Genomic DNA, 26,604 nt, shown 5'->3' with positions numbered 1-26,604 from the left:
TATTTTGGATGAGGCTAGGTTGTCACGGATCATCACGGACGATGAATACAAGTTTCTGCTACCTACCCATCCCCGTATGGCAACGTTTTATTGTCTCCCCAAGTTACACAAGGGGACGCCCCCGCTTAAGGGACGGCCCATCGTATCGGGGTGGGGAATCATTGCCAGGATGTGGGGATCTATGTTGATCGGGTTCTGGCTCCCTTCGTCACTGCACTCCCCTTGTATACCCGTGACACCACGCACTTATTGAAACAATTAGAAGGGATTCATATTGAGGATGATAGTATGTTAGCAATCATCGACGTTGAAGCATTGTACCCTAGCATTCCCCATTCCTTGGGTATTAGAGCAGTTGAACATTTTCAGAGTACCCGCGGAAGTCAGTTCCAAGCCCACAGCCTATTTGTCCTCTCTTTACTAGAATTCACGCTGACCTGTAATGTGTTTTCTTTTAATGGCTGGGTCTACCACCAGCTCGGGGGCACAACGATGGGGAGTTGATGTGCCCCATCGTACGCTAATCTGTTCCTGGGCTGGTGGGAGGAGACCCTGGTCTTTAGGGAGGAACGATCTGCACTCCATGGACCAGTGGGACTGTGGGCGGGGTACATTGATGACATCATCATATGGAACGGTAGCAAGGATTTGTTCCGTTCTTTGGTGGAGATGCTCAATGATAATAATATTGGTTTACATTTTACCTGTGAGGCAGACTGCAAACAGTTGCCTTTCCTTGATGAACTTGAAACGTCTGTATATAGAAAACCTACATCCACTAATAGCTTGCTTAGGTGGGAGAGCAGTCACCCTCTCCCGCTGAAGCAAGGAATCCCTAAGGGGCAGTACCTCCGCCTGAGGAGAAACTGCTCCACCAAGCGCAAATTCATCAGGCAGGCAGATGACCTACGTGTTAGGTTTCACAGCGAGACTATCCAGAAAAAGTCTTGAGAGCCTTTAGGTCTGCACTCTATGAGAATTGAATGACTCGGCCTTGCCTGACCGCACTGGATGGTGGAAGCTAGAGAGTAGAGCTCCCGCCACCAAGCCTCTATTAAGTCTATTTTTCAGCACACTAACCCTCCGGAATGGTGAAAATCTAACCGAAGAACTCACTGGGCAACACGGCATCTACCTTGGAGGCATCTCAACCTCAACAGAATATGGAGAAGTTTGTCAGCCGCCATCCGCAGCAGCAGGCCGGGCGCGCTTCTAAGATGGCGCCTCGGCTGAAGGATACAGTGCTCCCTCACCCTGACTCTCCGGTGCCAGACAATGCAGCAGAATTCTCCTCCTCGCAACCACAGGTGAGCGATCCTGCCACCCTCACCAGGAGCTACCTGGACAAGGCTCTGTCAAGGGCTCTGGCCCCTATAGCTGCTGACCCAACGGTCATTAAGACGGAGGTCCGCCATATTGGAGAAAGAGTGGAGACCGTGGAACAAAATCAACTTTTACTGCTGCAGTTAGGGTCACTCTAGACTCCCACCGCACGGCAATAAATGGCTCCCTTCTGCTCCTGGAAGATCAGGAGAATAGGAGCCGAAGGAAAAACCTGAGAATCAGGAACCTTTCTGAAGCTGCAGACACGGAGGACTTATTTAAAGTTATGGAGTGCCTTTTTGAGCTTTTACTCTGCCCTGACAGGGCAAAAAAAGTAGTAATGGAGAGAGTGCATAGGGCCCTGCGCTCAAAACCTCCGCCTTCTGACAGAGACGTTATATGCGGGCTGTTAAGCTTCAGAGACACTGAAGCTGTCCTACAACGAGCCAGATCTATGGGAGAGATTCAGCTTATGGGCTCTAAAATTCAGGTCTATCAGGACATTGCTTCCTCTACTTTGCAGAAAAGGCGGCTATTGAAACCCCTCACAGATATCTTGCGCTCCTCTAAAATTGCATACCGTTGGCTATTTACCTTTGGCCTCCTCATCACCCATGGGAATAAGCGCTTCACTATTCGCATGCCAGATGACCTACGGCAGATTTGGGAGCCACTTAACCTGGAGCCTATGGTCCTGTCTTCTTGGATGCCGATTCCACTGGAGGAGGACTTACCACCGTTGCAGGCCCCGTTGAAATGGTCCACAGTTAAAAAGCAGAAGAATAGAAGAAACGGCGGCCCTTCAAAGATGGACAATAATGATTGATTTGGTTCTGAGTCATCCTTTTCTGAATCTGGCACTGTATCGTGCCCGTTTTTCATTCTCATCCTGCCTATTAAATTTGTCTGTCCGTGACTCGTTCATTCCGGCCTAGTCTCTCCTAAACTAAAAAATTTAGGAGCCAAATTACATTTTTTAGTCGCCAAATTTAAAATGCATATAATAAAAAAAAAAGGACTTTGAGAAGATGAGACGCAGGTCACAGTAGTGAGCCAGCACCACATATAGGGGAATACAGCACCACATACCTCTCACATCCAGGGACATCTGGGGGACAAGGTGACTAAAAATGGCGAATTGCGTGGTTTAGAGTTTTTTTTTTTATGTTACGGCCTTCACCGAGCGGAAATATTTTTTTATATTTTAATAGCTCACACTTTTTGGGACGTGGCGATATGTAATATGTTAATTCTTTATTGTTTGTAAATTTTATATGTAAAACTGGGAAGGGGGCCATTTAAACTTTTAGTATTTTGGTGGTTTTTTTGTTTAACTTTTTATTTAATAACCATTTCTTCCCTTAGGACTAGAACCTGGATCTTTTCATCCCTTGTGCTATTCACCCTGATAGAGATCTATCAGGGTGAATAGGATCTCACACATCTCCCTGCTGCCCTGTGCTCTGTGCACACAGCAGCAGGGAGCTGAACATGGCAGCCAGGGCTCCAGTAGCGTCCTGGCTGCCATGGTAACGATCTGAGCCCCAGCAGTGTAATCTGCCACTGCCACCAATGGAGGGGATGGGACCCTGTGGCCACCATATAACAATGGGGGGGGGGGGGGGCTTGTGGCCAGTGATAATGGAGGGGGGGGGGGGGGGGGGTGAGGCTTTGGGGGGGGGGGGGGGGCGCACTGCATCCCCAAGGACCTTTCGTGGGTCCAAAGAATATTAACTTATTAGTAGTAGGCTGCATAGAGCGGCGCCCAGGGATCTAAGTGCACTTACTATTAGTCCTGGGCGCCGCTCAGTTCACCCGCTGTGGCCCCCGGTAATTTCAACATTCAGAGCAAGGAGGAGGAGACGCCAGTGTCTGTCCTTCCCCCTGACAGCAGCGCTGTCCAATCACAGCGGAGAGAGAGGGAGTTGTTTTTTTTCTCCCTCTCTCTGCGCTGTGATTGGTCAGCGCTGCAGTCAGGGGGAAGGACAGACACTGGCGTCTCCGCCTCCTTGCTCTGAATGTTGAAATTACCGGGGGCCACAGCGGGTGAACTGAGCGGCACCCAGGACTAATAGTAAGTGCACTTAGATCCCTGGGCGCCGCTCTATGTAGCCTACTACTAATAAGTTAATATTCTTTGGACCCATGAAAGGTCCTCTTTAACTCCTGTCGGCAGCGGTATAACAGACCCGGCCTCAATAACAGGGCATGCGATCTGTGGCACCTGAGGGGTTAATTACCGCAGATCGCATGCCCTGTTATTGAGGCCGGGTGCTGGGTCTGTGATACCGCTGCCTATACTTATGTTTTACATTCATTGGTGGCGCAGTGGCGACAGCTCCTCCCCTCCTCCTCCCTGCTATCTGCCCATTGGTGGTAGTGGCGGCCGCGTCACAGTGGAGAGGGAGGGACTCCTTCCTTCTCCACTGACTGTGCTGTGCTACTGAAGAGAACATAGGCTGCGCAGGATCGCGGCGGTACAGTCGCAAATGGCGACAAGACTAAAAAGTCTTGTCGCCATCTGCAAATTTTAAGGCGCATTGGTGACCGTTTTGGTCGCCATCTGGAGCCCTGAGTCACGGTCCGTTTGAATCCGGCTGTATCTGAAATTTATGTGTTCTGGTATTATGCAGGTTCACCGTTCCAATGGTGTTAGTACATTTGCCTAGCCATCTGATATAGGCTTAGGTCATGTGAGGCTTGGCCAGATCAGGCTATCACATGTTGTTGTTCTCCCCAACCCTCAAATCTATGCGTATAATTGGTATGTGCATACATGGAGCTTTAAGTTCCGGAAGGCTCCTCTTAGTTGTTGTTTGGTTTTCATGTTGGATCATAGAGCTACCATCAAACAGCCTTTTATTGAGCTTAAAGGGAACCTGTCATGTGGATATTTGATTATAATCTAACTAATTATACACAATCATTAACTACTAAAACGTGCCTTAGGTGTATTCACTTACCGGTGTGACAGATGGTTACCTCATAATATACACACAAAGATGCCGCATGCTAATGAGCTGTTTCGAGTCCGGCGTGATGTAATCGAGTCCAGCGTCTATTTAATTCAGAGCTATAGCCACTCCCCTGCCCACCTGCTGCTGGTTCATATGGAAACAAACTGTCATTCAGCAGCAGGTGGGCGGGGAGAGTCAGGAGCTCATGAATATTCAGGACTCATCATTATCAGCTGGAGCTTTTCAATACAAGATGTTGGCAGATTGACTGGGTCAATTAAAGAAAGTGACCCAGCATTTTACTAAGCGAATCAGTCACTTATTTATGTTGCCCTTAGTTAGGACACCATAAAACTGGTGACAGGTTCCCTTTAATTATTTCAGATGATTGACCTAAAACTAAATGTGACCACCTTTAATGTCAATGGGGGTAATAATCCTATTAAAGGGGTTGTCCAAGTTATATTTATTGATGACCTATCCTCAGGATAGGTCATCAATATCAGATCGGTGGGGGTTCCACACTCGGCACCCCCTCCGATCAGCTGTTTGAAGAGAAGGCGTGCGCGGTGTCAGCGCTGGCTCCTCTTCACTGTTTACCTTCTAGCCGTTGCATCTGCAGTGGTGAGCAGGTGTAATTACACCCAAGCCGTCCCATTCATTTCAATAGGAAGGCTTGGGTGTAATTACACCTGCTCACCACTGCAGATGCAACGGCTAGAAGGTAAACAGTGAAGAGGAGGCAGCGCTGACACCGTGCGAGTCTCCTCTTCAAACAGCTGATCAGAGGGGGTGCCGGGTGTCGGACCCCCGCCGATCTGATATTGATGACCTATCCTGAGGATAGGTCATCAATAAATATAACTTGGACAACCCCTTTAAGAGAGTCGTATCTTCCAGATACTGAGGTCAAATAAGACACAAATAGCTATGCTGAAAGAGACGCATTTTAAAAAGGGCCGGGTCCCCAATCTAGCTCACTCCTCTTTTCAAAACTGGTTCCATGCATGTAATACATCTGCAGCTTATAGAGGGGTTAGTATTGGTATACATAAAAGTGTCCCCTTGTGTGTAATGGTGGAGATAGTGGACCCCGAGGGGAGGTTTCTACTCTTAAAAGGCACTTTGGGCGGTGTGGAGGTCACCTTGTGTAACCTATATGCTCCTAATAACAATACTTCTAAATGGCTAACCAGGATTTTACGTAAGATTTCCATTTTCACCTCAGGTATGTTAATCATAGGAGGGGATTTTAACTTAACATTGAACCCCCTTTTGGATGCCTCCACTCGCAAGTCCGTGGTCTCCACTGGGGTGCTGAAGGGGATACTCAGTAAGCTTAGGAACATGGGCCTGTGTGATGTGTGGAGATCCATGAATACTGACAAAAAAAAAAAAAAAAAAAAAAAAAAAAAGTACTCCTACTATCCACACCCCCATAAATCTTATCAATGCCTTGATTATTTATTCATCTGACAGGTTGCTGCCTCGTGTTAGTGGAGCTGAAATACACAATATCACGATCTCGGACCACGCTCCGGTCTCTCTCTCCTTTACAGTCCCTGGGGCTTCTGGCAGGGAGTGGGTTTGGTCCCTAAATTCTACACTTCTGAAAACTCAGGCTGACACTGACTCATTTGGGAAAAAGCTGGCAGATTATGTCACTCTTAATGACCTGGCTGGGACCTCTCCAGCTTCTCTCTGGGAGCTGTTGTGCGTGGAGAGTTCGTAGCATTGGGTTCTTTCCTAAAAAAAAAAACGTGATAGTTGCCTAAATTTCCTCCTTTCCGAGATCTCATCTCTTGAACTGGCACATAAAAGATCTATGTCAGAAACAGGCTCTGTTGGCTCTAAGGAAAGAGCTAAAGGATCTTCTGAATGTTAAGGCTGCTAAGTCTTATCTCAAAATTCGACACCGGCAGTATGCACATGGGAATAGAGGGAATAGATTAATGTCGGCCCAAATCAAACAGAGAAGTGATCAATCTTATATTACTAAAATGCGTGGCGATAAGAATACGTCAGTATCAGACACCCCAAGTATAGCCAAAATATTTAACTCATACTACTCTGCCCTATACAACTTGCGTGGGAAAGAGTCCCCTAATGCCATCCAGGACGGGAATACCCTCACCAATACTATCTTATCTTCGCTTAACTTACCAACAGTATCCCTAGCGGACAGCGAATCCCTGACCTCCCCTACCTCCCTTTCAGAGGTTCAAAAAAACCTCAGCTCCACTCCCTCGGGTAAAAGCCCCTGGCCTGATGGCCTACCAATTGCGTACTACAAGAAATGTTTCCGTGCACTTGGCCCCCACCTGGTGTCTTATTTTAACTCCTTGCTAGATGGTGCTTCTCCAGCAAAGCAGGCACTAGAGGCTCACATTGTGGTCCTACCAAAACCTAATAAAGACCCAGAAATCCCATCTAGTTACAGGCCTGTATCCCTTTTAAACGCCGATATAAAACTCTGGGCTAAATTGTTGGCCTACAGAATTGCCCCTTTTTTAAAAGCCCTCATTTCTCCTGACCAGTCTGGCTTTGTTGTGAGTGCAGGGAAAGCACATTTAGAGTTCAGATGCTAATTCAACATGCTCTGCGATCTAAGAATAGCCTGACTCTATTGAGCACAGATGCTGAGAAGGCGTTTGATAGAGTGGACTGGGGGTTTATGAATGCCTCTCTTTCCAGGTTTGGTTTCCATTCTAAATTTGTGGGTGCAGTGATGTCCTTGTACTCAGCCACCCATGCCCAAGTGAGGGTCAATGGTATTCTATCCCCTTATTTCGCCATTTCCAACGGTATTCGCCATGGGTGCCCATTGTCCCCTTCCCTTTTCATACTTTGCCTGGAGACCCTTATTCAGAAAATTAAACAGAGTGACATCAAAGGGTTTAAAGTTGGCTCCACTTATCATACCGTGGCGGCCTTTGAAGATGATATGCTGCTAATTATGTCAGACCCGGTCACTGCTTTCCTTGAGGTATTGAAATTGTTAGATGAATTTGGTCATATATCTAATTTTTAAATCAATTTATCTAAATGCTCAGCCATGGGTATTAATTTACCTCGGATCACCATGGCCAGTCTATCCAACTCCTTTCCCTTTCAATGGTCCGCATCCCACATTAAATACCTTGGTGTCAATTTAACGCCTTCCCCCAACCAGCTATTTCGCTTAAATACTTATGTCCTCCCTAGACTGCTATACCTCTTCCAGACCCTGCCGATCTCCCTTCCTACTTCATACCTTTCTCAGGTTCAAAAACTCTTTTCAGCTTTTGTATGTAAGAAATCTAGTCCTAAGCTATCTTATAGTCGTCTGTCCCAACCTATTGTCAGAGGGGGTTTCGGCCTCCCAGACGTTAAAAGCTACTACTTGGCCAACCTGATTAGACTACATTCGGAAATTCTTAACCCTTACTCTCCCAAGCTAGGCTGTCAAATAGTCAACATTTCATGGGTCCCCTCGGAATTGGCCAGATTGTGGGAGACCTCGCCCTCAACAGTTGTGGAAGATAACTTCAACTGTCAAACTCACGGGGTGATATATCTCCTGACATGCGAATGCGGCAGGGAATATGTGGGTAAAACCCTCAGCGAGTTCTGCAGAAGAATAGGTGAACATTTAAATGATATTTCTACACCTGTGGCCAATCACATTTATAGTCACCATAATGGGAAAGCCCGTATATCTGTCATGGGTACAGAACGTTTCTTTCCCCCACGGCGTGGGGGAGGCTGGGATCGTGCCATTCTCAAACTCGAGATCCGTTGGATATACTATTTAGAAACCATGAGCCCACTAGGTGTTGCGCCGCTCAGCTTCCTTGCGTTTCACCGATCACGTGACTTCCTCCATCTGGTGTTACATTGGGAACACTGGCACGTGGTTCTGTGCATTTAAAAAGCGCTGACAGGTAAGCACTCTCTGCTGACAGCAGATTTGGATATTACATATCCTGGGTCACACCTGGACTCTAGCAGGCACCACCCACTGGTGCGCCTGTACTCAAGCCATTTGTAGTTTTTCTAGTGGTCTTGGTTCCACTGACCTGGCCCCTCTTATCCTTTATGGAATATTTTCATACCAGCTTTAAAGGGAACCTGTCACCGGGATTTTGTGTATAGAGCTGAGGACATGGGCTGCTAGATGGCCACTAGCACATCTGCAATACCCAGTCCCCATAGCTCTGTGTGCTTTTATTGTGGGAAAAAAAAAATTATATGATACATATGCAAATTAACCTGAGATGAGTCCTGTCTCTGACTCATCCCATATACAGGACTCATCTCAGGGTAATTTGCATATGTATCAAATCATTTTTTTTACACAATAAAAGTGCACAGAGCTATGGGGACTGGGTATTGCGGATGTGCTAGCGGTCATCTAGCAACCCATGTCCTCAGCTCTATACACAAAATCCCGGTGACAGGTTCCCTTTAACCACTGACAATATTTGCTTGTCTCCACAACCCCCCCCCCCCCTTTGTTTTTGTAATGCAAGCTCCATCTTTTGCTTGCTATTACTTATGTACATCTCCTCTGATAAGTTCAAGCTGAATGAAACGTGACACGTGGGGAGTTTACCTTCAATAGGGTGTCCTAAGGATTCCGCCCAGGAACAGGGAAAGGTATCCGGACGGGGACGCTCCTTGCAGGGCAAGTACCTCGTATAGATAGGTAGGGTGACTTAGCCCCTGCCCCTCATTTAGGGTGATTTAGGGATTCTTTGCTCCCTACTCCTGTACATGCTGAGGTCCACACGCTGGCATCACTTCCATATGGCAACACATCAACACAGTCCTCTGCATGGAAGTCTGCATTTATAAAAGTGACTACACCATCCACGTCTACTGCATCTGATGGGTGAGAATGTTCCTTTTGTATGGTACTTACCTCTGTTACCATTCAGGTTTGTGCGTCCAAGCCCATCTGGGCTGTCTTTTGTTTGTTTGTCTCATAGGCTCTCCTGGCTAGTGCTTCATCATTTTAGATATATAATATTAAATTATAAGTTTTACCTCTCTGTCCCCTAGGGGATCAGTATATTTTACTGTAATGATAGTCTATGAATTTTTGTGTGAAAGTTGCATCGCAGCGCAGCGCAGCCTTAAAAAGGTGATATTGGAAATTTTCTTGGAAATTTTAAAAATGTCTTCTAATATTCTAAGCCTTCAAACGTCCTTAAATAAATAAATGACATTTACAAAATTATGCCATCATAAAGTAGACATGGGGAATGTTAATTAATAAGTATTTCATAAGAAACCACAATCTGTCTTAAAAGCAGAGAGATTCAAATTTAGAAAATACTGAACATTCCAAATTTTAATAAAAGTAAAACATATTGATTCAAATTTACCACTAACATAATGCACAATATGTCCTGAGAAAACAATCTTAGAATGGTTTGGATAAGTAAAAGCATTCCAAAGTTATTTACACACGTGACTAGTGTGGAGCCGTACCGAACTTTATGATTTTGGGTATCCGGACCCGAACTTTATGATTTTGGGTATCCGGACCCGAACTTTGCCGGAAAAGTTTGGGTTCGAGTTTGGTGTTCGGGCATTTAATAAAGCTTGTCGAAAGGCTGCAGTGCAGCCAATCAACAAGTTTTAAGCTGTGGGCACTTCACAGCCATGCCTAGTAAGTGATTGGCTGCTGCATCATGTGACCCAGCCTCTATAAAAGTTGGATTATGTGTATCACAGCCCATCAGTAGAGATGTCGAACCTTAAATTTTCCGTTCGCGAACAGCGAACGCAAATTTTCACAAATGTTCGCGTACGGGCGAACCGCCATTGACTTCAATGGGCAGGCAGATTTTAAAACCCACAGGGACTCTTTCTGGCCACAATAGTGATGGAAAAGTTGTTTCAAGGGGACTAACACCTGGACTGTGGCATGCCGGAGGGGGATCCATGGCAAAACTCCCATGGAAAATTACATAGTTGACGCAGAGTTGGATTTTAATCCATAAAGGGCATAAATCACCTAACAATCCATTTTTTTTTTTTAACAACGTGGTTTAAAACATCCAGTGTGTGTATACGATCAGGTATGATGTTGTATCGATCAGGTAGTGTAAGGGTTACACCCGCTTCACAGACATTGACAGACCAAACTCCCCTTTTAATGCACCGCAAACCACCGCAAACAGTCCATTTGCCCAACTGCAAACTTTCCATTTGCACAAGGTTGGATACCAAGCTAGCCATGTCCCGTTGATGTCATTGAAGGTTTCTTCCTCCACCCAGCCACGTACAACACCAAGGGTCCCGGAAAGGCGAGTGCTATTTTCTATAGTTCTCTCTTCTCATCAGTTTAATCCCTGTTACGTCCCCAATCTGGGGTCCATTTATTAAATAGATTTTTAGAACAGGGAGATGGTTAAAAAATTGCTGGCTCCCTCCCCTTTGTTTGAAACCACGCCACGGTCACTGGGTCTGCGCCGTGCAATTTACTGTCACACCCGATATGAGTGGTATTTTCTGTAGTACTATTCACAGCAGTTTAATCCCTGTTACGTCCCATATCAGGGTGGGATTGCCTTTTGTGAAAAAAAATTTAGGCCGGGTATCTTCGACTGCCTTCACAGTGACAGACCAAACTCTGATACACCAAACTGAATTGATTTTAGGAACCGGGAGATGGAAAAAGCAGCTTGGTCGGTCCTCTTACTCCCAAGTTGGGGCACTGCGCGTGCACAAAGCAATGTGCTGTGACACCCTATATGAGTGGTGTCTTAACTAGTCCTATTCCTATCAGTTTAATCCCTGTTACGTCGCCTATCCGGGGACGTGTGTCGAATTGATTAACCATTGTCGAATTAACAAACCATTACGACATCCTGGAATAATTTAGGCACATACATTATTGCCAGGGGATGTAGATAACAGGGATATGTCTCAGTCAGGCAGCATTACACACATGGACGTACAGTGTGATGATGATGATGATGTTGTACCTGCTGCTGCTTCCTTTGCTGTCCTGGGAGGTGGGAGGGTCTGGGAGGGAGGGTCTGCTGCTGATTGGCTGGAATGTGTCTGCTCACTGAGGTAGAGGGTCAAAGTTTACTCAATGATGATGTATAGGGGGCGGACCGAACATTGCATATGTTTGCCCGCAGTGGCAAACGCGAACAAGCTATGTTCGCCGGGAACTATTCGCCGGCGAATAGTTCGGGACATCACTACCCATCAGCTCTGAGTAGCACAGAGACAGGAAGCAGGCAGCTGAAGCGAGGGACAGTGTTAGGAATCTCATCTGGCTGGTGACCTAGACCTATAGTGAATTTTTTTTTTTTGTCGGGTACTATAAACCAGGTTTGCACCCCTGACAAAGACCTGTAGAGATTTTTTTGTGGGTGCAATCCACCATCTTTGTACCCATGACACAAAAATATAATAGTTAAAGGAAACCTGTTAAACTTTATGCTGCCCATACTAACAGCAGAATAAAGTAGAGACAGGCGAGTTGATTTTCAAGTTAAAAGTAAATTTTTGCAGAGAACCAACATCACAATCATTGCAGACTAGGCCTGGAAAAGAATGACAGCCACCTGAGAAGAGTCATGGTTATTTAGGAATTCTTGCTCTCCCTGCCCACCTGCTGATGACTGAAAGTCTTCTACCTAGTTTTCTCCCTTTCTCTCTAGGGGAGAACTGCCAATCATCAGCAGGTGGGTGAGAGAGCAGGAGATTATGTATAACCAGGACTCTTCTCAGGTAAATTTTACTATTTTCCAGGCCTGTGCTGCAATGATGCTGGTTCTCAGCAACCACTTACTTTTAGCTCATGAGTGACACACCGCTGAAATCAGCATTTCTGTCACTAATTTATGCTGCCCTCAGTGAGGTCAGCATAAACGTGATGACAGGTTATCTTTAATCTGTTAGTTCGGTGGGTGACATATTCCCATTTTTTGTGTGAGGTACACCTGCACTGCATACGTGACAGGGAAATTAATATAGTTAATCCGTCTGTTAGTTCAGTGGGTGACCTCAAAGAATGAGGAGAGCATCAAATAAGGGACATGGCCCTGGTCGTGATGCTGCTGGTGTTGGTGGAGCTCCTGTTGCAGGGAGAGAACTTGGTCGATCTGTGCCAGCTACACGCCCAAATGAAACACCTTCCTCAGGTGCATGTCGTCGACAGAACGTTCAACGTCATTTTGTAGGCCCGAATACCGGTGTACAAATGTTGAGGCCAGAACAAGTAGAGGCGGTAGTAGATTGGGTGGCTGACAGTGCCTCCAGTTCCTTCACATAGTCTCCCGCCCGGTCCCCTGCTGAAAGCGCAGAGTTGGCATCTGCAGCTCATGGGCATCTGTCGTTCACCTCACCCCCTTGCAAGTCAGCCAAGCAGTCTGAGCCCCAAGTCATGCAGCAGTCTCTTCTGCTTTTTGATGACTCTGCTGGCAGGGTTTCCGTGGGCCGTCTACATAGCCCTGCCCCAGAAGTGGAAGAGATGCCACTGATACCAACCACTTATGTTTCAGGATGCGGACATAACGAAACACAGGTGCCAAATGCTGCGGCTTTCTGCAGTGTGCAGACGACAACGAGGGCATGGGTTTAGAGTGGGTGGAAGATGATGTGGAGGATGATGAGGTCCTAGACCCCACATGGAATCAAGGTCATGTGAGTGGCGTGTGCAGTCCGGAGGAAGAGGTGGTGGTGACACAGCACCAGCTGCACAGCAAAGGAGGGAGCATGGTGCAAAAGCAGAGTGGCCGTCCCCTAGCCAGTACGCCTGCTACTGCCCACCGCACCCAGGCACTGAGCACACCAAAGCCAGCTCCAAGGAGTTCCCTGGCGTGGCAGTTTTTCAGACAATGTGCTGACGACAAGATGAGAGTGGTTTGCACGCTGTGCAATCAGCCTGAAGCCAGGCATACATGTTCTAAACCTGAGCACCACCTGCATGGCCAGGCATCTAAATGTAAAGAACGAGCTGCAGTGGAGTAAACAGCTCAAAAACCACAAAAAAACTCAGGCTCCTCCTGCTCCCTCTTCTGATGCAATCTTGGCCTCTTCCTCCCCATCTCGAGTGACAGTGAGACCTGCGACCCCGCAAACAGAGTATGTGGCAGCAACGCCACCACCTCCGTCACTAAGCATCTCCACACTGTCCCATGGAAGCGTTCAGCTGTCCATCTTCCAAACACTGGAGAGAAAGAGGCAGTACCCCCCTACATACCCGAGATGCCGGGCCCTGAATGCCAGCATTTCAAAATTCCTGGCCTTTGAAATGCTGTCATTCCGTCTGGTGGAGACTGAGACTTGGCTGTGACACAGTACGTGGTTCCCAGGTACATTAATTTTCCAGACGAGCCATCCCTGCCCTTCACAACCAAGTGCTGGACAAAATTAGGTGTGCACTGCGCAACACCACCTGTGGCAAGGTCGACATAACCACCGATATGTGGACCAGTAAGCACGGGTAGGGACTTTATAGCTCCCTAACTGCACACTGGTTAAATGCAGTGGCGGCTGGGCCTGAGGTGGATAGCAGTTTGGAGCATGTCCTTCCGCCACCGAGGATTGCAGGACGTTTCTCTATGCCTACTGTTGCCTCCTCCTCCTACTCCGCTTCCTCCTCTACCACCTACTCATCCGGTCAGTGCAACACCTTCACCACCAACTTCAGCAGAGCCGGGGGAAACGACAGCAGGCCATTTTGAAACTCATCTGTTTTGGGGAAAAAACACACACCGTGCAGGAACTGTGGACAGGCATGGAACAACAGACCGATGAGTGGTTGGTGCCACTGAGCCTCAAGCCCGGCCTGGTGGTGTGCGATAATGGGTAAAATCCCGTAGCAGCTCTGGGCCTAGCAGGTTTGAAGTACGGGGTGTATGTACTGAATTTGGTGATGCAGAGGTTCCTGAAAAATTACCCCGATATTTTATAGCGGCTGCAGAAAGTGCGGGCCATCTGTGCGCGCTTTTGGCGTTCTCACCCTGCTGCTGCTCGCCTGTCTGCGCTGGAGCGTAACTTTGGCCTTCCTCCTCACCACCTCATATGCACATGCACCACCTCATATGCACAAGCAGGGGATAGTGGAGTTTCAGCTTCAGCACGCATGGGTGAGTCGCTCTATGAAACAGCACCATTTCACCACCAATGAGTGGGCCTCCATGTGGGATGTGTGCGCCATGTTGCGCTGTTTCAAACACTCCACCAACATGGCCAGTGCCGATGACGCAGTCCTCAGTGTTACTATCCCACTTCTATGTCTCCTTGAAAAACCACTTTGGTCGATGGTGGAAGAGGATGTGGCACAGGAGGAAGATGGATCATTTCCATGGTTATCAGGCCAGTCATTCACAAGTGGCTCGGAGGGATGGTTCCTGCACAAACAGAGGTCATGTACACAACTGTGCTGAATAGACATGTATAACGGCCGCACCCAGCAATTGTTATACTCCAGCGCACTATCTCTTTGCATTTTATTTTCTATTTCCCAATGTTTTGGAGTCTTGCCAAATTTATAAAAATAAAAATAAAAAAAAAGGCTACCTCCTACACCAACGCTTCTACCTACACTGCCACATCCACCGCCTCCTCAACCTCCTACTCCATGTTCAAGATTATTATTTTTTAAATGTTATTTTATGTAATTTCCCTATCCACATATGTCTGCAGGGCAATTGTCCTGCTTTTACCCCATTTTACTTTACTGCACAACTTTACACATACAAACAATAGAACTGAGAAATGGGGATCATTCTAAATTAAAGTGGTATTATACCTACTATAAATGGAAGCTCTTAGCGCACATTTTGGTCAAACTTATGTCGGGCCCATCTACTAGGCGTTAAGGTGGCTACCGCAGACGGGTACCTAACACTAATTTACCGCCTCTCTTGGACTTATCCAAGCCTACATTTTCAGGGCAGTGTAGTAACCAGATACATTTGTACTCAGCTCAGAATCCCCAGGCAGATGGGCGTTGCTCAGTCTAAAAGATGTGCTACCCTCAATATATACTACAAGAAATTTAGACTAGCACATTCATATCCATAAAGCAAACACAGCCTTTAGGTGTTCCACAAGAATTAAAGGAAAATGTAGACGAATTTCACTTTTTGGCAGATATTCCATTTAATCCATTTTTTCCAGTAACAAAGCAAGAGGTAACAGCCAAATATAACTCAATATTTATTGCCCTGATTCTGTAGTTTACAGAAACACCCCATATGTGGTCGTAAACTGCTGTACGGGCACACAGAAGGGTGCAGAAGGAAAGGAACGCCATATAGTTTTTGGAGGGCAGAGTTTACTGGGATATTTTTAACTTGCCATATCACATTTGAAGACCCCCTGATGCACCCCTAGAGTAGAAAGACCAAAAGAGTAATCCTATTTTGGAAACTACAGGATAAGGTGGCAGTTTTGATGGTACTATTTTAGGGTACATATGATTTTTGGTTGCTCTATATTACACTTTTTGTAAGGGAAGGTAACAAAAAATAGCTGTTTTGGCACAGTTTTTATTTTTGGTTATTTACAATGTTCATCTGACAGGTTAGATCATGTGGTATTTTTATAGAGCAGGTTGTTATGGATGCGACAATACCAAATATGACAACTTTTTTGGTTGTTTTACATAATAAAGCATTTTTGAAAATAATGATTTATTAGCATCTCCATATTCTGAAAGCCATAGTTGAAAAAAAAAAATTGGGTGGTTGTCTTATGTAGGGGATCTTTTTTTCCAGTATGAGATGACGGTTTGATCGGTACTATTTTGGTGTGCATGTGACTTTTTCATCGCTTGGTATTACACTTTTTGTGATGTTAGGTGAGAAAAAAAATGGCTTTTTTGACACACTATTTAATTTTTTTACGTTGTTCAACTGAGGGGTTAGGTCATGTGTGTCCGTTTTCTGCTGTCCATGTGTCATCTGTGTTCAATGGACACTGCACAGCTAAAAAAATGAATTTTGGGGGCTTCTCCTATAAATGGTCCATGGAACTCGGATGAAACATGGATAGCAAGAAAATATATAATACTGGAAGACTGGCACTCTCAACACGTGGACTAGTAATAATTTACCACTGAGGAAGGGGAGAGGCGTCCCCGAAACGCTTCTGGTTTCCAGCGATCCGATCAGAGATCTAAATATGACCCATCTATAAGAAGAAAACTCTTATATTTTGCGAGAAAACAGTGCACTGTAAACTCGACATTGGCTGTAACAACTAAAGCCTGAGCCTAAGAAAATCGGAAGAAATAATCAACGAACATAATCCTGAGTGCCGATACATCACTTCCGGAGCGACAAACTCGTCTCTGAATCCACGTGGGACGCTGATCAAGTAACAGCCGGGACGCCGGCTCTCAGCGGGCCCCGAAACATCTGAGTGACTGACCGGCACGAAGGAAAGGTAAGCCCACATAGTGGGTTATTACTAGGCACACTCTAATTGCCAAATTGCAAAGTTTGCATAAGAAAGAAAAAGAAAAATTACACTTAAAGTTTATTATAACTGGACTATTGATTCTATGCCAGTGGACATTTTTCCTCGCTAAGGATAAGAAGAAGGAGGACCTTCCTTTTTCTATTCCCCTTTCCATTTTTCCTTTATAGGTATTTAACTGTGGACTACTATAAGGACTGATCTTTGATATAGAGCAATCAAATATATGATCTATGATATTTTGCTATCACTGGTACCATACTGTGACAATTCAACCTCAATAACAATTCACTGTTAGTGTATGTATTAACACATTTTTAGTCTTTTAATCTTTTATGTACTTATCAATACATTTTGTGATCTGCATTTAAACCATACGACTCCACGTGTTGAGAGTGCCAGTCTTCCAGTATTATATATTTTCTTGCAATCGTGAAGGGTGAGTCACTTATAGACTAGAGCACATCTTAGTGGTTGTGAGTGGGTGTAGCTATTTCCTATATTACTCCTTTTTTGAAACATGGATAGCATCTGTGTTTTTAAGGACCTGTAGATGGTAATGGGAATAATGGATCCGCAAACCAAAACAGGGTATGCTTCTATGCTAAAACCATGGACTGTGCTAAAATATAGATGTATGAATACACAAATTGAAATGAATAGGTGCACTTATGTGTGAATAAGGCCTAAAAAGCTTTAACATGAAAATGATTGTTTACAAAATGCGATCCATAATGCATATTGTGTATTTCTATAAAATAAAATAAAAAACACATAACTTACAGAATTATTGGAGAGATTGTGAAGAATTTTCTTGAAGCAGTAAACTGCACCCCATAATCCAGCTGCTCCCAGTGTGTTAGTAGTCGTGCTTTGCCCTGGTCTGGCGTTTCAAACGGTGTGCCTTTCACTGCATGTAAAAAAACATACATTCCCTGAAATAAGAAATAAGACGTAAAATACATTGTAGCAAATCAAAATGACAGTTCAAGGTACAGACTTATGCCTCATTCACACAGTCAGTGTCTGGTCAATGATTTTGAGCCAAAACCAGGTACAGCTCTAAACACAAAACAGATGCAGAGGTTTCCCTTAGATCTCATGTCTGTGGAGACTCCAATCCTGGTTTTGGCTCACAATCCCTTATGGAAAGCTACTTTCACACTGGCTTTTTTGTTTTCCGATATTTAGTTCCGTCACAGGGGCTCAATCCCAGAAAAAACTGATCAGTTTTATCCTAATGCATTCTGAATGGAGAGCATTCCGTTCAGTATGTATCAGTTCAGTCCCTCTTACGTTTTTTTGGGCCGGAGAAAATACTGCAGCATGCTGAAGTTCTCTCTCCGGCCAAAAATTCTAAACACTTGCTGGAATGCCGACTCCGGTATTAATTGCCATTGAAATACATTAATGCCGGATCCGTGTTCAAGTGTTCCGGCAAAACAGATCCAGTTTTGCCGTCTGCGCATGTGCAGACCTTTAAAAATGAGATAAAAATAAATAAGTTTTTACGGATGACAACCGGAAAGACGGATCCGGTATTTCAATGCATTTGTGAGACGGATCTGCCTCACAAATGCATCCGTTCGCATCCAGATTGCCTGCCGGAATCCTCTGCCGCAAGTGTGAAAGTACAAGAAATCACTGACCAAAACACTGACGTGTGAATGAGGCTTTACTGACAATCCTAAATGTGATCAGAGCAGCTCTCCATGTGGTAGGACAGATTTATTAGTGCATTTATGATTAATTAGAGTGGAGTAAAAATATTGCATTTGATATAAAGAGCACCTGTCTAGTAGGTGTGATTCTGCTAATTAACCCTTTCACTGGCAGTTTTTTTTCCCCCCATTTTTTTATTTTCATTTTTCTTCCCTTTTTTATATTTCCGTTCACATAGCTGTCTGAGGGCTTATTTTTTGCGGGACAAGTTGTACTTTTTAATGCCTCTATTAATTATGGCATAAAATATAGTGGAAAGCGGTAAAAAAAAAAATCCAAATGGGGTGGAATTGGAAAAAAAAAATGCAATTCCTCCATTTTACTGTTTTTGTTCCCACGACGTTTCGTTTGCGGCAAAACTGACCCATGCCCTTATTTCACTGGGTCAGTACGAGTACAACGATACCCCATATGTATAGGTTTTTGTATGTCTAAATAGTGTAAAAATAAATGTAAACTTTGATTTAAATGTATTTTTTTACATTACTATATTCTTATATACATATTCTTATGTCTACCGAGCTGTTTAGGGGCTCATTTTTTGTGGGACAATCTGTCGCTTTTATTGATACCATTTTTGGAGTGTGTCTGACTTGTTGATCACATTTAGTTAAATTTTTTGGGGTAAGAGAAGCAATGAAAAAATTGCAAATCGGCCATTTTGACCCTTTTTCTGTTACGCCATTCGCCTTATTGGAAATTGTTTTATATTTTTAATAGTATGGGCGTTTTTAGTCACGATGATAGCCATGATGTTTATATTTTTTGTTATATATTTTTTTAATTATATATATGACATTTTTTGTGATTATTTTGAAGCTCATATATGAGCCTATAAATTATGTTTTTTTATATTTTATTTTGTACTATCAGGGATTTTTAAAATGGGTTTTGGATTGAAAATTGCTCATTTCTTATCCTGGCCTGCCATCTGGTGACCAAAATAAGAATTATTGGCCGCAGGGGGTGTCTAAAGCCTTTAATAACCGTGATCTGCATCATCGCCGGTCATGGTAATTATCCGCAGGTCTCTGTAGGGGCTAGATAGCATTTATTTATTAAGTGTGTGAGACATATTATGAAATCAAGGAAAGGAGTAAGCGGATATGATGCTGCAAACAGGAGGTTTAAAAGCGCTTGCACAAGATATAAATGGTGAGACGCCCCTGATGAAGTGGTGCAAAACCTGGGTAGGGCTATGAGATTTTATGAAGTTTTATATGAATGAAGCAAGTTTTATATCTTGTAAGTACAATAAAAACTATTAATATTACCAAAAATACGGTGAGCACTATGTCTATATCCTTTTCCAGGACCTTATTGCTGAAGTGAGGAGGGATATGTAATATCTAGAGGAACACTTGGCATTGAGGAAAGGTTCCTAACATTTGGATCTGGAGTACCCCGAGGGCTAGAAAACATTGCATAATCTCACAGATTTATATGAAGAGAGACTTTTTGGGATTACACATCACATCTAATTATCTTTTAACCATAGCCAAGAATGCGCAGAACTATTTTTTCTAATTTTAAAGCCAATAGGGAGCACTCTTACATCAAGAAGCCCTGCGGGCTTTTACTCTGCGATGGATTGTTGTAGTGCCCTGCTACAACAATGCCACGCAGAGAAAATGCAATCTGCTTGTCTAAGAGATACTTACTGTGACAACAGCTGTCTAATAACAGGAGAATCACAACAATCTGCAACACATCTCAATGTAACCCGACACTTTCATGCATTGGGTTACAGTTTAGAGCCTACCACTGCACTTTATTTGCAAAAGGTTAAAGCGGTTCTCCAGCCCATAGTTAAAAAAATCATCATTGAACTCAACCTGTGGAGGGATGAACAGTTCATTAGAACTTACATTCAGCAGCACAGGCATTGTCCATGACCACTCATGCGGCGTCTTCTGCTCATCTCTGAAGGAGATGGCGTGTCACCACCTCCTGCCAGCCTTCCTTGTTCTCTATGAGTGCACAATAGGATAGTACTATAGCGCATGTTTCGGTACTTCTGGCCGTCTTGTCAGTGTATAGGCTTCTGTGTGAAGCCTGTACCTTACTGACTCATGCACAGTACAATGCAAGTACTGTGCATGAGTCAAAACATAGCGATGGCACTGTGGGGCCCACTGTGGCTTGACACAAGGAATGTGACAGTTGTAGCCCACATCCTGGATACTTCTGTGTGTGGTGGCTCCTGCAGCACTGACTCCAGCCACACTCCACTCCTTGAGAATCTCTGCCAAATTCTTGAATGGGCATTTCTTGACAATCCTATCAAGGTTGTGGTTATCCCTGTTGCTTTTGCACCTTTTTCTACCACACTTTTTCCTTCCTTTAATTAACAAGTCACTTAGTGTTTTCTCGTGACATACTGTATTTCATGACACTGGTAAATTTGAGTCAATATATTTTACCTTTATTTATAAAAAATAAAAAATACATTCAACAAAAAATTATCAACATTTCAATTTCTCTGCTTTTTAGACAGATGAGGATACCTCATAAAATAGTTATTACTTTACGTATGCAATATGCATACTTATTAATGGAATTAATTTGTAAATGTTACTTTATTTTATTTAGAAAATTTCCAAAAGCCGCTTTTTAAAGGACCAATTCAATTATGAAGTCACTTTCTGGGGCTTACATAATAGAAACCAGTCAATGAATGACCACATTTTAGAAACTACACCCTCACGTTATTCACATATGATTTTATAAACTTTGTTAACCCTTCAGGTGTTCCACAAGAATTAAAGGAAAATAGGGGAGAAATTTCAAAATTTCACTTTTTGCAGATTTTACATATTAATCCCTTTTTTTCCTGTAAGGCAGCAAGGGTTAACAACAAAACAAAACTCAACATTTATTATCCCGATTCTGCAGTTTACAGAAACACCCTATATGTGGTCGTAATGTACACAGCAGGCCGCAGAATGGAAGGAGCAACAAATGGGTTTTGGAGGACAGATTTTGCTGGGATAATTGTAAGTTTTCATGTCACATTTGAAGACCCCCTGATGCACCCCTACAGAAGAAACTCCCAAAAAGTGACCCCAATTTGGAAACAACGGGACAAGGTGACAGTTTTATTGATACAATTTTGGTGTGTATGATTTTGGATCTCTCAATATTACACTTTTTGTGAGGCAAGGTAACAAAAAAATTGCTATTCTGGCAGTTTTTATTTTTGCTTTTTATGGTATTCACCTGACAGTACAGATTATGTGTTATTTTTAAAGAGTAGGTTGTTACGGGCACGTTTTATTTTTTATTTCAGTCAGTCACACACAAGCCCCTGCACTGATCGGGCACGCAGAGCTCCGATGCCTTCCCAATCAGCATGATGTACTAGTACGTCAAAGGTCCACAAGTCACATGCGGCCACAAGTCGTGAAGGGGTTAAAGGCTTAGGAAACCTTTGCAAGCGTTTTGTGTAGATTAGCAGATTAGAGTGCGACAACCTGAATCTTTTACAATATTCTAATTTTCTAGGATACTGACTTTTTGGTTTTCATTAGCTGTAAGCCATAATCAACATCGTTAAAATAAATAAAACACTTGAAATAGATCACTCTATATTTCAATTATATCGTCTTGTTAAAGCAGTTGTCCCACATTTATGCCATTGTGATTTACAGTGTTCTTGTCGGACATCTAATAAATTATTGTGGGGAGATACCTCAGTGAATGGCAACATTTCAAAGAAAAAGGAGGAAAATGCATCCAACTATTTAGCAAATTTGAGTTTGTTCACAAGATGAAAGAACATCTGTAGGGGTATAATTAGCGTTGAGCAAATCTACGGTAAGTTAAACAAATCGACTTCGATCCGAGTATCAGGAAAAATTTGATTTGCTACGAATTTCCTCCCACTTCGTGGAAACAAATTGTTTCCCCCCCCCCTAAAATGGTGGCTAACAAAGTGAAAGTAAGAAACCCGGGAATGCGCGATCACCCATAATGTTGTGCAGCCAGCCTATCAGCAGATAGCCATCCCCTGTGATGTCACAGCCCTATAAAAACCTCATCCTGCATGGTCGCCGCCATTTCACTGTGAACTGAGCATGAGTAGAGACGTGGCAAGCGCTAGGGACAGAGTTTTTAACTGTAGAACTTTGGATAGGGAGAGTGCAGAGGTAGTGTAGGGAGAGTTTTCAAACACTGTAGGGAGACTGCAGGTTTAGACACTGTAGGGAGACTGCAGGTACAGTGCGGGCTTAGTGTAATCGTCCTGTGCATATTGTTAAACAGCTTTGCCATTCATTCTTAATTTGTTCTGTTATACATAGACTTACTGTAAATCAGACTCATTGTCAACAGGCGGTCTAATATATAGGCACGTTTATCTAGTTAACTTGCTGTGCCATTTATCCTTAATCTGCTCTGTTATACATATACATGTGAGCACGTAGGCCATCTGCATTCCGTATTTTTAGGAACAGAATAACTGTCTCCTAATAGAACATGCTCTATTTTTTTTTTGCGTTACAGCCATGCAGACACTTACTGCATATGGAGTCAGTTTTTTTGCGTCCCCACTGAAGTGAATGGTTTCGCATACTGGCCTAAAAAAAGAAAATGGAGCGGACAGGGAAAAAATATATGTTCACGTGCATGAGCCCTTGCTGTGCATCAGACTCTGCGTCAACAGGCAGTCTAAGGGGCGTTTATCTAGTTCACCTGCTGCGCCATTCATACTTAGTTACATTACTGATTCAGTTACTGTAAACTTTAGCCAACAGACAGTTGCCTGGGCCCTTAAAAGGAAAGGCAGTGGCAAAAATCTTCCTGTAGCCAGCACAAGTAGCATCAGAAGAAGGGGTGGTGGTAGCAGCAGCCGCAGCAACAGGCCAGAGCTGTCACTGTCATCCAGCGGTCATGATTCGACCAACAATCTATCTGTACTGGAATGATTGACTCGCTCTTCAACATCATATCGGGAGACAACAGATACAAACAGCCAGGAATCTGTTGGTTCGTCTGACGCCACAACTTCTGTGCCCTCACCTGTCCTCCAACTGCCTCTTTATTTTGCTGCTGCTTCTGTTTGAGAAGTAATTCATGCTGCCGACTCTGCTTCACTTTTCAGCGAGGACAAGCTTAGTGAGGACAGTCAGCAGCTAAAGGCCAGCACAGCTTTTGAAGAGATGTCTACTACATGCCTAAGGGAGGACGCAATTAAGGATGATGACTGTCGGGTGAGAGCACGTGTTGCTAGTGGTCAGGGATGTGGCCATGAGAGTGGTGAGGGTGACATAAGTGACGATCAGACAGTAGTGGATGATGATGTAACCCATCACACGTGGGAGCCGGGTAAAGAAGAGGCATCATCATCAGGGGGTGAGGGTGGCAGCAGGCCCATGAAACAGCTGCAGGGTGGTAGAATGCATATAAGTCAGCAGGGTGGGAGCAGTGGGAGATCTGGAGCAAAACGCACCTGGGGAGACAGTCTGCTACTCAGGAGCCTATCTGTCAGGAAACAAATAGAGGTGGAAGGGTTCATAAAGGCAGCAGTAGGGTGCAAAATGCCATACTTGGCAGTGTGGGATTTTTTTTATCAAGTCACTGGAGGAAGTTATCGTGGCGGCACCAGGGCCCTGCATCAACACATGGAGCATCACCATAAAGTTGCCTGGAAAAACGGTGGCACTAATACAGTGGTACAGTCTGACGCAGCAACCTCTGCATCTCCCAGTGGCCCGCATGCCTTCTCCAGCATTCAGTGCTCCCAGTGGCCTGCATGCCTTCTCCAGTTCTCAGGGCTCCTCAGCAGAAGGAACCTTTTGTTCCACCCCTTCTTCAATTCTTGTTAAAAAACAAGGAGTTCTAGTGCTGGATGTGGTTTTGTGGGAGTGATTGCAGGTGGCCGAGTGTGAGTGTGGATTGGAGCAGAGATCCTTGAAAGTTAAGTGTTTGCATTCTAGTACTGCCATTTAAAACTTTTTTTTTTCTCTGCTTGATTAAGGGGAGTGCCCTGGGCAACCAGGTGCTACAAATTGAACCACTTAAACTCTCCAGAGCCTGCTCTTCCTGAGGCTTGCTCTACTAAGTGGCTTCTTATTAAGCGGAGTTAAAAACAAGGAGTTTAAGAAAAGGAGTTGGAAACTAAGGTTGGATATAATTTCCTTGTGTGTTGTTGGCTTAATTTTACGTAGTCCTTCAACTACAGCAGACAGGGCCTAATTGTAAATCATATATACGGTTTTACTGTTGTAATCCCCATTTAGTATGTGTTGCACAATTGACAACGCAGTCCAGTGCACATCTTGCATGATGTATGCAGTCCTGGAACTGCCGTTCCAGGGTGTATATCTTTGTTCAAGATGTGAGCAAATTACCTGTTTGGAATTGCAAATCGAGTCTCTAAACGAGCAAGTTGCAACACTGAGAGGCATTGACAATTTGCAAAAGAGTTTGCTTCTCACCGAGCAAGCACTCTTTGGGGTAGATGAGGGGGAGGGTGACAGAGAGGAGGCTGAGGTAGATAGCTGGGTAACAGTTAGAAAGCGGGGTAGAGGGAAAAGTGCCAGGGAGGCTAGCCCTGATCTGACACACCCCAACAAGTTTGCATGTTTGGCAGATGAGGGGGATGTCAGTCCAGGGACGGCACTGCTGCAGCCGGACACTTCCTCTGCCAGTCAGGGGAATGTCAGCTCCAGTAAGCAGGGAACCAGGAGAGCAGGGCAGGCCAGACAGGTGCTGGTAGTGGGAGACTCCATTATTAGGGGAACAGATAGGGAAATCTGTCACAAAGACCGTGATCGCTGAACAGTGTGCTGTCTTCCTGGCGCTAGAGTTCGACACATCGCGGATCGGGTTGACTGATTACTGGGAGGGGCTGGAGACAATCCAGCAGTCATGGTCCATATCGGAACCAATGACAAAGTTAGAGGTAGGTGGAGAGTCCTTAAAAATGATTTCAGGGATTTAGGTCAAAAGCTGAGGGCAAGGACCTCAAAGGTAGTATTTTCCGAAATACTGCCTGTACCACGAGCCACACAAGAAAGGCAACGGGAGATTATGGAGATTAACAAGTGGCTCAAGAACTGGTGTAGGAAGGAGGGGTTTGGGTTCCTGGAGAACTGGGCCGATTTTTCTATCGGCTACAGGCTCTATCGTAGGGACGGGCTGCACCTCAATGGGGAAGGGGAAGCTGTGCTGGGGAGAAAGATGGCTAGAAGGTTGGAGGAGTGTTTAAACTAGGGACTGGGGGGGAGGAAAATTACATTATAGGAGGGTAAGATAGTGCAAATAGAGACAGGGGGCAAGGTAGTGGGACTGGGGGAGGAATGGAAGGAGGGACTAGAACAGTTCAGAAGGAAAGGTGTAGGGTGAAAAACAGGGCTGTGGAGTCGGTAGATAAATGCTCCGACTCCTCAGTTTTTTGTACTTCCGACTCAGACTCCGACTCAGACTCCCCGACTCCTCTGTATTTAATATGCGAATGTATTTTATACATTCCTTGAAGGAAAGAAAGAAGTTCTTCTAAGCTCTTCTAGCACAGAGAGGTAGTTGGGCAGAAGCTGCTGCCTTCTCCTTTGTGTGCTGATCTTCTGCTGAAGATAGGGCAGTGTGAGGATCCAGAAAGGGACATTTATTTTAAAACATGATTTCCCTAGAAGAATCCCATAGTCATGTTTAAAGTTTAAGATAACATTCTGAGTTTACACGTTTTATAGCCTTAGCTGAATGACAGCAGTTTTTCCAATGGTTTACAGCTTCAGTCTTGAACTATTGACCCTCCATTCCCTTCACTTATACAAGTGTCTCTAGTCCTGCAAAACACATATTTACTTAATCCCTTATCAGTGAGAGGCTAGGTAAACCATGGGCATTGTGTTCCCTGTAACATCAGAACACAACACAATGGAAAGTATATGTATTGCCACTCCTAATTGTGCATTGCGTGCCATATAGTGAAGCATATGAAAAGCATGCTTCTTCACATCACTGAATGCGTTTGTTTTGCGGTTACGTGAGGCAGTGCATGCATTGGCCTTTATTCTTACAGTAGAGAAGTCATTAATTATAACTGTTTATGAATTCGGACATTTAAACTTGCTTTTTTTTTTTATTCCAATTTAAATTTAGTAGGAGTCGGAGTCGGTTCATTTTTTGCCGACTCCGACTCCAGGTACCCAAAATTGACTCC

General features: G+C 44.4%; 1 protein-coding gene across 4 annotated transcripts in view; it reads right to left on the bottom strand.

The window, feature by feature from the left end:
* Nucleotides 1-26,604, bottom strand: part of ORMDL1 (ORMDL sphingolipid biosynthesis regulator 1) — a 270,270-nt gene that overhangs the window by 145,702 nt on the left and 97,964 nt on the right. For all 4 annotated transcript variants that reach the window (XM_044304360.1, XM_044304359.1, XM_044304362.1 and 1 more), the window contains exon 3: nucleotides 17,502-17,653. In XM_044304360.1, coding sequence (XP_044160295.1) covers nucleotides 17,502-17,653 — 152 coding nt within the window. The remainder of the gene's footprint in view (nucleotides 1-17,501; nucleotides 17,654-26,604) is intronic.

This window comes from Bufo gargarizans, chromosome 8 (genome assembly GCF_014858855.1).
Source record: "Bufo gargarizans isolate SCDJY-AF-19 chromosome 8, ASM1485885v1, whole genome shotgun sequence".
NCBI lineage: Eukaryota > Metazoa > Chordata > Amphibia > Anura > Bufonidae > Bufo > Bufo gargarizans.
This window is presented reverse-complemented; position numbering and strand designations above follow the sequence as displayed.